This window comes from Diceros bicornis, chromosome 10, assembly GCF_020826845.1.
Source record: "Diceros bicornis minor isolate mBicDic1 chromosome 10, mDicBic1.mat.cur, whole genome shotgun sequence".
NCBI classification, from domain to species: Eukaryota; Metazoa; Chordata; class Mammalia; order Perissodactyla; family Rhinocerotidae; genus Diceros; species Diceros bicornis.
In genome coordinates this window covers 59,060,017-59,072,142 of record NC_080749.1, presented here as the reverse complement: position 1 = coordinate 59,072,142, position 12,126 = coordinate 59,060,017, and the positions used below count along the sequence as shown (strand labels likewise).

Sequence of the window (12,126 nt, the reverse complement as noted above, 5' to 3'; positions counted from 1 at the left end):
GGATTTTCCAAGCATTCAAATCAATAGAAACAGAAGTCGGTGCAAATAAGATAGATTTCATCTTAACAAAAATAAGAGAAGATATTAATTGAAACGAGGGAAGAAATCAAGATTCCATGTGTTTGATGATTTGTGCATTTTAAAATATTGTTCCACACACTGAAATAAAGTTAACTGTGTCTTTAAAGTATATGAAGAACCCGAGGAAATTGCTCCTGAAGAGGAGGCGCCGGTTCCTGTTGCAGAAGAGGAGGAACCAGAAGCCCCACCACCGGCAGGTACAAGGCAGGACCCACTGTATGGGAAAATACATCATTTGAGTTTTATGTCTATTACACATCTTCTTCAAGGTAAAATGTCAGTCTTCTGTCTTGTTACTTGAAATTTGTCTTCATTGGCAAGAACAGAAGTCATTTGCAGACATAAAACTTTGGTCCTACAGAATTTTCCAATGTGCATCCCAGAGAAATAGATGTGATCTTTTCTATTCATTCATTAGCATTAAACTTCTCATTGTAATCATCTAACTCTAAAAGAAATTCCTATCTTTCAAGTGCCTGAAGAGCCCAAAAAGATTGTTCCAGAGAAGAAAGTTCCTGTCCTCAAAAAACCAGAAGCTCCACCTCCTAAAGGTACTTATAGTAAAATAAATAAGTATTGACTTCATGTTTGTGTGCTGTCTAAAATTTGACACTCTTTCCTTATTACGTGTTGTGCTGTATTATGTATTTAACTGTCATCTATATGTTAAAGTGTTGAACAGACTCATCAAATTAATGTGTATATATTGCATCTTGCAATTTTATCTTATTAAATACTACTAATATCTTTAAAGTACCTGAGATGGCGAAGAAAGTTGTCCCAGTGAAGAAAGTCCCAACTGTTAAGAAGCCAGAAACACCAGAAGCTAAAGGTATTCATGGCATCATTGTCATCATAATAAAAAAAAAAAAAGATATACTCTGATATCTGAAAGTGGAATCCAATTAAGTTGTTCTCGCAAAACTAGGGACAAAAATGTCCTTATTCTGTTTCCATTAATTTTAATGCTGCTCCATTATTTATAGGTTCTTCATTCTTAACATTTTAAAATGTTTTTAAATACTCTTTCTAAAATAAAACTAATATCTTCAAAGTGCCTGAGGTGCCCAAGAAACTTGTTCCGGTAAAGAAAGAACCTGTGCCTGTTACCAAAAAGCGAGAAGTCCTGCCAGAAAAAGGTACCTACCATGAAGAAAAAAATATGTTTCTCTCAAGGCTATCTGAGCATTTTAATAGTCCTTGGAACAAAAAATACTGAAGTATAAGTTTATGCAAAACCACATTTCACAGAAAAAAAGGGGAAAATAATGGAGGCAACAGAGAAAATGAGACAGACAAGCAGGAGAAAAAAAAATGAATGAGATTCAGTTGTGCCATGACATGGTTACATGTGCTAGAAAAGGACTTCCTCTCAGTGTGTAGAGCAGCTCAATTCAGCATATTATGTTGCATGTTGACCGTTAACAAGTCACTGTATTAGAAAAGATAAGATCTGATCTTGTCTTCAAGCAACTTAAATCTGGTGAGAAGAAAGAAAGTATAGCACAACTCGAATACAGACAGGGAGCAGTCACACCTACAGAGTGAGGATAAAGGGCTACAGAAACAGAGCAAAGAAAGACCAATTTCAGGCAGAGGCATCATGGAAAGCTGTGTCAAAGAAGTAGAATTTTAAGTTTTGGTTGATTTTTACATACAGCAGTTGAGGAAATGGTATTCTAGGCAAAGGGAAGATTATATCGAAAAGCACACAGGTAGAAGAGTCTAGGAAGTTGAAGGACTGTCAAGCAAACTTGTGTAACTGAAGTATGAAATGGTTGTGGGGTATCTTGAAAGACAAGGCTGGATATAAAGATGAGGGTCATATTTTGGATTCTTTGAATGCCGGTATAAGATGTGTACTTTATTCTGTAGGCAACAGAAAGTTTCAAAGGTTTTGAAGCAGGTGTACAAATTGATAGGAGTTGGACTTCAGAAAGATATCTGGCAGCAGATCAAGCTATTGGAAGACAGTGATAATAGTAAAGAGCACTGCTGTTATTTAAGGTCATTAAGAGTTCGACAAGATCAGTGGTGATAGAAATGGAAACGGAGTCGGGATTTGAGAGAGATGAGATTCGGTTGCTGTCTGACTATTATCAAAGCAATTAGGGAAATAGAGGAGCCCAAGACGATTCTAAGGGTTGAAGCTAGATGGCCATGAGAATGGTTCATGGGGTCCTTGAACTGATATTAGAAAGAAGATAGTGAATATGTTTTTCATTATTCAAGTATAAAAGTTGGGAATGGGCATCTGGAGCTTAGGAAAGAGATGAGGGCTTGAGATGTAGATCTAGAAGTCATCTACACGGAAATAAGAGTTGAGAGTGCAGGAGTGATTGCTCAAAGAACGTAGAGAAAATTCTTTAAAGCATCAAAGTTAGATCAGTAGAGAATACCTACATTTAAGGGTACACAGAGGAAAAGAAGCAAATGAAGAAGGCTGAGAAGATTTATTTATATAATTAGGATATCCAAAAGGGTGCCATGCCTCCAAAGCCATTTTCTCCATGACGTCTTGTAAGATGAAGTTCTTTCCCCTGTATTTTTGCCTGCTCTTTGCAGAATCTTGCACATCTTCTAGATTCTTAATAGTAAACAAAATCAATATCTTTAAAGTGCCTGAAGTGCCCAAGGAAATCGTCCCAGAAGAGGAAGTATCCATTCCTCTCCCTGAAGAGCCAGAAGCTCCACCTGTCCAAGGTACACGACTGCTCTATAAATCTTGGAAAGATGACAATCGTCTTCATCATCTTGCTTTGGTTGTAGATGGGTCTTTTGTATTTATCTGTTGTCTGTCTTATGTAGTAAAGTTATGGATATTTTGGGGTCATCTGAAGAATATGTTATAGAGTGCAACTAAGTTGATATGTTGCAACTTAGCAGTTGCAGTATTCTATTCCAAAAACAGTCTAAAATAAAATACTGTGTTTTTTAAGTTGAAGAATCTCCTGAGGAAATAATATATGAAGAAAAAGCATCCATAACCATTGGTAGAAAAGTGCCGCCCCCTGTTGAAGGTATATATATATATATATTTATGTAAATATAATTATTTTTATCTGTTGAAAACTCCTTTTAGAAATGAAAGCTGTTAGAAATACAGAAGTATTTATAGGGTGACATTCTTCCTTGAAATTGTATATAAAAGCATTCCAGCACGGTTCCCTCATTTTTCAAATAGTTCTGCTTCTTTTGAAACCTTTAATTTGATTATTTGATTCTTCTTGATGGTAATTATAAATTCCAAAAAGTATAGTTTATTGAGGTAAAACTGGAATAATTGCATTGGATCCTCAATGATAACCCAATGTCAAATTTTAAAAGTCATCTCATTTGCCATCAACATACATCAAATAAAGTAGTTAGAAAGTTCAAGTATAAGAAAATAGAAATCTTACCTCTTTTTCTAGACAAGTGAATGTGTGTGAATTGTATATTTCTGTTTGTGTGACTGAAATCTTTGCATCTATGTGAAATTTGTATGCGTCTTTGTGAAGAATCTTACATGATAATCTCATATCCTTTGTCAACATTCTTTAAAGAACGTGAAATTGAAAAGTATGTTGAGCCTGAAGAACCTGAACCTGAACGACAGCCAGAAGAAATACCAGTACAAGGTATTCAATTAACTGGACTTAAATCTTCATCATCATATTCTTCATCTTGAAATATACATGGTTTATGTCGTTCTACACGTATAGTAGGTCTCTTGGCATCTGTATGTACAATATTCTGTTTTAAATGTGCATCTCATTCTTATGTATCCATGTCATTTGTCCTATTTATCTCATGTCAATGTGGCTTATGTGGATGCTTCCTTCGTTGTTTTTATTAGTGCCTTTGCTGTATTTCTCATCATCTGTGTACAGTGTTGATATTTTTATGTTTTATGTTGGACACCATTTATGTTTTATGTTGGACACTAATATTATATATCCAAAAAATAAAACTTTTTGCTTCATCTGTATATTTAAATTTCAACTGACTATAGTGTATATCCACATGCTAATTAACATATATATACTAACACTCCTGAAATACTCTTTCAAGAACCTGAACCTGAAAAGAAAGTTGTTGAGAAACCGAAACTCAAACCAAGGCCCCCAGCTCCAGCTCCAGCTCCTGCTCCTCCCAAGGAAGACGTGAAGGAGAAAATATTCCAACTTAAAGGTATAAAATGTCACTTCCAAAGTTTTATTAACTTGCTTCAAACTTCTGTCTAGTCATCTGAAATGGTTCTTGCAAAAATTTATTACTTTTGAAAGTGTGTGCTTTCAGACATGACTTGCTGTGGAAATTGCATAGAAACTCATGTTTCCTGCTGCCCCAGGAGCCCAGGGATACCTTGTCAGGCCTCGCCTGCTGCCCCAGATGTCAGAAAGTGCATTGTTAGCTTCATCCTGGACATCTGGATGCAGGGCCTGTCCAACTAACTTTCTTATGTGGAGTGGGGAGAAAGGGTTTTCTGATTTCAAAGCCTGATTGTTATGCATATCTTTGGGATCTTATGCATGTGCAATGTATAAGAAATCTTCGCAAGATATTTTTAATATTGCAGTAACAGATTTATACAAAAGCCAAAACTTTGTTCTTAAAGAATGTCATGTGCTTTTAAATATAAGTAATATATTTATGGCGTCCAGTAGCTGATATGTGCTCATATACCATGAAAGGAAAGCATATGAATGACCTTCACTACTCGTCCACTTTTTTTTCTTTTGCAACTCAATGAAAACCCAGTTGTGTTCTGTGGTGGTCCTCTCAGCATAGCCAGAAAGAGTGGTTATGAATTCATGTACTATCCAGCATCTCTTCCCATTGTTAAACCTCCTGTCATTCTTTTTGCATTTAGATTTTTCTTTGATTACTTAATCTTAAAAATATAAGCATCTTTAAAAGCTAAAATAAACTAGCAAAAACATATTATTCTTTTTATTTTAATTAAATGTTGTCTTATTTGTGTCATGAGATGTCCCGATCTAAAATAATCTAGATATAATCTTAGAGAGCACTTTTCCCATTCTCACCTACACCTGTACTAAGCCAGAATCTTCCAGAGTAAGACATTGCTTCTAGTAACTCTTGCCCCTCCTGGCTGGTAGGGGGGAACTTCTGGCATTTTAAGTCAGACATAGAAAAAGTGGGCACTTCTTAAAAGGCTACTCATCTGCTGACTGATAGTCCATGAGGACACATATTTAAATACATTTGCCTTAATGTAAAATTTATACTCAAAGGAAAATTTCTTCCTCCTGTGAAAAACAAAAACTATCTTCCACCTCAGTCAGACTTTAATTTACTATTCAACTCTGGAGTAAAACTGCAATCTGTTTTCACGGTTGAATGCCTTTTGTATGTTCTTTGGTGGCTGTTCTTGGCTGTTATTAATGTTTTTTGGTTATAAGCAAAGCTTGGTTTTGATTTTTGGAGCAAGTATTTAATAATTTGCTTCAGATTAGTCTAAATATACAAATAATAAAAGTAAGGTCATATTCTTTAAAGCTGTTTCAAAGAAGAAAGTTCCTGAAAAACCTGAGGTTCCAGAAAAAGTGGAGCTTACACCTCTAAAAGGTATTTCACAGTCTGAAAAACGTATTAATATGCAGTATCCCTTCATCTGACTCCTTGCTCTTCCTGCCTTCTAGAATGTTCTTCTTTTTTTAATAATCAAAGTAGTCTCATTCATTTCATGTATTTCTGTAGATTTTATGGTCTTGGCTTATTAGTGTTGCTTCCTTTGTTTTGCATCAATTTCATACATTATATGCATAGATGTTGTTTATCTTTGTCTCATCTACATATGTCTTGCATTTTCCTAAAAATATCAGATTTTACTGGTTAGCTGAAATTAGTATCAGAACACATCTTAGGTTAAGATGCTGAGAGCTAGTAGTAGAAAGTTTTGGAATTTCACCTGAAAAACAGTGTTTTAGCCAGTGTTATAAGCACTAAAAATAGACTTATCCTTCTATACCAATAAGATGATTCATAGGAATTTCTTCATGGTTTTTCTGTCACTTTCCTCTCACTGACCTAAATACATTCTTTCAGGTGTACAGATTTCATATTTTAGGGAAATTTTATTATCATTGCAGGTCATTTTTAAAAATTTATTTCCCTTTAAACAATATTTTTCCCTTTCTAAGCTTAAACCCTAAAGAAAAATAAATGGATCATAAAAGTCTAGGAAACATCCATTAAAAACAAAATTGTTAATTTTTCTCGTAAGTATAGTGGGTAGCAGTGTTCTGTTTAAGGATCAACATATTCAGACCCAGAAATTGAATCTGTTCTTGATTCACTCTGGAATTTTGGAAAAACCACCCATCTGAATATGCATTTCCTGATTTATAAAATGGAGATTCCAGAATAATGTTACCATGGATATTAACTAGTAAAAGATTATTACAGTCACTCATAAATATTAAAATGGAAAGTAATGGCATATAATGACTTCAAAAATAATAGCTACAATTGTGTGTTCTGCTCCTGAGTCTTGAATATCAATAAGATCTTAAAAATAAAGTAATATTGAAAAGCAAATGCACAGATATATTTTCACTTTGTCCATTATATAAGTAAAGAGTATTATACTATCCCAATTTACATTAATTAGATGTATGGTCTTCTCTCCAGGTTTGATCAATGAAAATAGTTATACATTAAGAATATTAATAACTCTGAAATAGAATTGAAGGCCAGCACAATTTGTCATGGATAAAAAACATTTAATGTTTGTGAAATTTTACTTAAAATACTTAACGTTAGGAAAAAATCATTGATGTGAAATATTTACGTTTCCTTTTATACATTTAAATTTTTGAAGTAAGAGTTAGGCAAGGCTATCTTTATCACATAAAAAGCATTTAATGAATGTGAATGTCTTGTTTAAAGCACCAAATGGGAAATTTTATAGAAATATCTAAGAAATTCAGATTTCATATGAGTGAACAAATATAATGTTGCATAATACAAATAAATAATGTTTTAAGTTAGATTTTTATTGACATCAGTAGAGCGGTAAAGTGGTTCAATAAGCACCAAGTGTTTCTCTTTTTGTTTCCATTCAAATCCTTGAGGGCTATAGTAAGAATAGGAGGCTGCTCTATATAATAACATCATCCACCATGCCCAGGATTCACTGAAGACACAAAAAGAAATTAATTTAGAATTCCTTGGGTCACTTTTAGTTTAAATTCAAGAACATTTTTTTATTCATTAAAAATAAGCTTCTAACACCAGCTTACAAATTCTTTAGTTCTATAAGTTACCATTTTTCAAAAAGGAGATCTTAAGAAAGGATATTTCCCTTTTGTTCAGAAAATGCTATTGCTCTTTCCCAACATCAGGGTCATAAACCGGATCCCTTGGCTTTGTTCTCTCATCAGTGGAGAAGACTGAATAATGACACTAACACCTATCAATGTCATTTTAATGTAATTAATGGTCTGGGGAGATACCAATGTAGATTTGGGAAATCTACAGTTGCAGATTGGGGCAAAGATGCTGTCAAGAAGTCTGTAATTTGATGAAAGATTCATAAAGTCAGTATGGAACAACATCTTCTACACTCATTTAAGATGAATATATTTGCCTGCAGTTAATGCAATAGAATTTCATTACAAGGTTATATAGATGGTTGCAGAGGAAATGTTTTGAAGTGTATTATTTGGTTTTAAATTCTGTAATATTTATGTGCAACAAAAATTATTACTTGATGCACTCTAGTTAACTAGTTTTGAAAGAGACATTTTTCTTGTTGACATTTAGTTTTTATATGAATTCACTTCAAAATTTGAAATCATGTTCTTTTAAGTGCTTGGAGGTGAAAAGAAAGTTCGCAAATTACTTCCTGAACCTAAACCGCAACCAAAGGAAGAAGTTGTTCTCAAAAGCGGTATGATATTTTTCAATCGTTATATCATCTTTAAGTACACAAAAAATAGACTTCGAAGCTTACAAAATATTTCTGTCTCTTGGTTTTCTTTGAATTAAATTCCCTGTTTATCAAAATTCATCTGTAGTGGCATTGAAAATTAAGAATGGTATCATTTCCGTATCTTTTTTAAAAGACGACAGAAATTTTGTGAGCGTTCACAGTATTTTGGAATTTACAATGTTAATAGACATAACTAAACTGATAATATTCTAAACTAATAACAATGACCATAGCTGTCATTTTTATAGTCAAATTATGTAGTAAAATATACTCAACCTATTAAATACTCTAAATTACACCACACTATTTAAGCCTAAATTCAGTATTCAGTTTTAAAGTGTGACACAGGATTACCACAACTAATAAATAACATTTTTAAAAAACTAAACATTTCTTTCCTACTAATAAAATATTAAAGAACTAGAAGCAAGATATTCAAATAAAGAATCAAGTTCTAACATTGTCTTCATATAGAATTACTGATGTAGGCTACATTTCTTTAGATATCACCACCTAAGTAAATTTTATACTGATTTAAACACTCCTCATTAAATTATAATATTGAACTATGATCCAATTTGTTGCTATTCAAATTATTCATTTTGTGTTTGGGTCTTTTCTGCCACAGATTTGTCTCTGAACAGACTATCTACATAGATATAAAGTGACTCTGAGAACTGTTCGAATTAACATAACAACCTTTGATTTTTTTTTTGCAAAAAGCATTTTTAGTGTAAACGCCAATTTCCCAGTGCATGGGGTTGCATGCTTTTCATTTTCATTGCTTTGTACATTGTTTGCGTTTGTCAAGCTTATTCAACATCTTCATTAGTTTGTCTTGGTTTACATATAAACCTTTTTGTCTTTTAAGTTCTAAGAAAGAAACCTGAAGAAGAAGAAGAACCTAAAGTAGAACCTAAAAAAGTAGAAAAAGTTAAAAAACCTGCAGGTAGGAATCTCAGTAACAATTTGTGAAATTATCTTTTAACAAAATGGACATTTAACAAAAGGTTTATCTTGTAAACATAAGTGGAATTAAATATAAACGTAGCTTCGTATTTCATCTGTGATACAGTCTGTGTTTTCCATTGTCTGCTTCTGCTTAAGAATTTTTATGGTAATTCTCAAATCCATTCATGTATTTCCTTGTACTTCATCATTATTACCTGTACTTCGCCACTTAAGTTCTTCCAGTAGAAATGATTGTGAAATAATCAAGTTGGCTGCAGAATATCTTCAAGGGAGGGTGTCAGCAAATGTTTCATAAAATTTGAGGACTTTTAAGTGGGTTGATTTTTATCATCAGCCTTTTCTCAAAGGGCATATTTATTGGGAACTATTATGGAAGTGATTTAGAAAGAGAGTTAATGGGGTTGGCGGGGGTGGGGAGGGGCAAGTGGATGGAATAAGAGAAGGAAAACTAAATTGAGGCAGAGTCAAGAAAATAAAAATTAATTGATAGAATATAAAGTTTTTTAAAAAGCCATCAATAAAGCTTTTGAAAAATAGTTTGATCTGATTATTTCAGATCTGTTGATTTCCAAGTATTCAAATCTTAAAATAATCCTAAAAGTAATCTTATTATCTTAAAGTACCAGAACCACCTCCAAAAGCTGTTGAAGAGGTTGAAGCACCTCCAGCTACTGTTCCGAAAAAGGAAAGGAAAGTTCCTGAACCAACGAAAGGTAAAACTTACTGACTTACTTATTTGTCTCTAAAAGTGCAAATATGCAGCATATTTGCATTTAATATTTGCATATTAAAACATCATTACACTGGCATTAAGATTTGAATACATGACCTTAATCTGCTGGCCTCATATAGTTCATTTCTTTACCGTTTCACTCGCATGTACAATTAGCTAATGATCACCCATTTGTTAAATAAATTACTAAGTTTTAAACACTAGGAAAAAATGTATTTATGGGCAATGAGATGACTAACAGCATTAGAACCAATAAAATTGCCTTACTATATTTTCCAAATATTTTGTTTAAAATGCAAAATACACTTAGATCAAATACTTGATTTGGTGACTATATGTGTATAAATTCTACTATCTTCAAAGGTCTGTTAAGTCTGCCCAATTTTGGTTTGACTTTGTGAAAAACTTCAAAAATACTGTGATAACCTGCTTATTACTGTGAATTTTTTCAGTGCCTGAAATTAAGCCAGCAATACCTCTCCCTGCACCTGAACCAAAACCAAAGCCTGAACCAGGTAAGCAAGATTATCCTCAATATCAGCAGCGTATTCCTTCATGCTTCACACAAATAATGTGTAGTTCATAAGAAAAAGTAAGTAAAAGTCAGTATGCAGCAAATGATTTCTAATGTCCCAATATATTATTAGAATATATTATTATATTTTATTGAATATACTATATTAAATATGTAGGATATATTATTATATTATATATAGAATATATTAGAGTTAGAATATATTATTCTCTGAAAAACTAGTTATTTGAAGACTTTAAAGTTATGTCAGAAAAGGCAAATGGGCTGCCAAATGAGGTCTTAGGAAGTGACAAATGGATACATTAATGCAATGGACATCTCTCTTCAGAGGTGAAAATAATCAAACCACCTCCTGTGGAGCCCGCACCAACCCCCATCGCAGCTCCAGTGACGGTGCCAGTAGTTGGAAAGAAAGCAGGTATTTATTCTGTAGTTTTCTTTTTGCTTGTTTCTTATGGTGGCTTAATGAAAGTATTCATACTTGGTTAAAACTCAGGCCCTCTTTATGGTGAAACATAGTCATTATTTCAACTGTGGGGATTTATAAGTTCTTGATTAAGTTTTCTTCATCTAATATCCTCTACCAACCTAGTCTTTCATCCAATGGTGCATATTGTGTTTTGATTGGAATGTACATTCCTGCGATGCACCATTTCTTTACATGCTTTTGAGATTAAGTAATGAGTATGTTCAAGGCTGATGAAAACTAAGGAGACAGACAGACACTCTCTAAGGACATACATATAGGAATCCCATGGAACTTCAAATTTCCCCTGTGTCCTGTAGGAATCATTTCTCATTTTTTAAAAAGACTACATATTGGGATAATGAAGAAGTTCTGGAAATGGATAGTGTTGATGGTTGCATAACACTGTGCTTAATTAATGCAACTGAATTGTACACTTTAAAGTAGTTAAAATGGGGGCCAGCCCCGGGGGCTTAGCGGTTAAGTGCGCACGCTCCGCTGCTGGCGGCCTGGGTTCGGATCCCGGGCGTGCACGGGCGCACCACTTCTCTGGCCATGCTGAGGCTGCGTCCCACATGCAGCAACTAGAAGGCTGTGCAACTATGACATACAACTATCTACTGGGGCTTTGGGGGAAAAAAATAAATAAATTAAAAAAATTAAAGTAGTTAAAATGGTAAATTTTATATTATCTTACTACAATGAAAAAAAAAAGACTGCATAGTTCAGCCTTTAAATCTGTATAAGAATTTAGATCAATAATAATTTTCTTAAATGTACTAACTCAGTGGTATAACTATCTCAGGTCAAACTTAAGGTACTTATTAGTTGTACTACTTTTAGTAGTTCATCACTTAGGTGATAATCTCAAAACCAAAAATGATTTGATGTGTATTGATCATTGATAAATACACGTCCTAACTATTTTACTCTTGGTGACTTATTTAATCTCTTTAAATTTTAATTTCTTAGTCTGTAAAGTCAGAATAATAATTATATCTGCCCCATAGGATTATTGTGAAGATTAAATATATGCAAAACGTTTGGCATAGGACCTGGTACCTAGTAAGCCCTCTAGAAATATTTGCGTTTTTATTGTGTTTCATGACATGAGACAATATACTATGTTCTTTTGACTGTAGGTTAGTTTTAATATTTACATTAACATACTTTGTCACTGATATTTATGATTTGGGAATTATTCTTACTTTTAAACTTTTATAATTTCAATGTGATACCTTTTATTAGTTCAGAAAAAGGTAACTGCCATTGGGCTAATTAAGTATTTGTAAAAATAAAGCTTTCCTCACTTATCCTCGCTTATCTCTTCAAATCAGAGAACTGGTTCTCCAGGTTATACTGCCCCTGCATTAATAATTGAATTAAACTCTACATTC

At 33.3% G+C, this 12,126-nt stretch overlaps 1 protein-coding gene across 1 annotated transcript in view; it reads left to right on the top strand.

Annotated features, from left to right (window-relative positions):
* TTN (titin) overlaps positions 1–12,126 on the top strand; it is a 271,163-nt gene that overhangs the window by 148,799 nt on the left and 110,238 nt on the right. Inside the window, exons 165-173 of the mRNA XM_058549338.1 lie at positions 189–278; positions 555–632; positions 4,135–4,254; positions 5,587–5,655; positions 7,901–7,981; positions 8,895–8,972; positions 9,616–9,708; positions 10,181–10,243; positions 10,592–10,681. Of these exons, the coding sequence (XP_058405321.1) occupies positions 189–278; positions 555–632; positions 4,135–4,254; positions 5,587–5,655; positions 7,901–7,981; positions 8,895–8,972; positions 9,616–9,708; positions 10,181–10,243; positions 10,592–10,681 (762 nt within the window). The remainder of the gene's footprint in view (positions 1–188; positions 279–554; positions 633–4,134; positions 4,255–5,586; positions 5,656–7,900; positions 7,982–8,894; positions 8,973–9,615; positions 9,709–10,180; positions 10,244–10,591; positions 10,682–12,126) is intronic.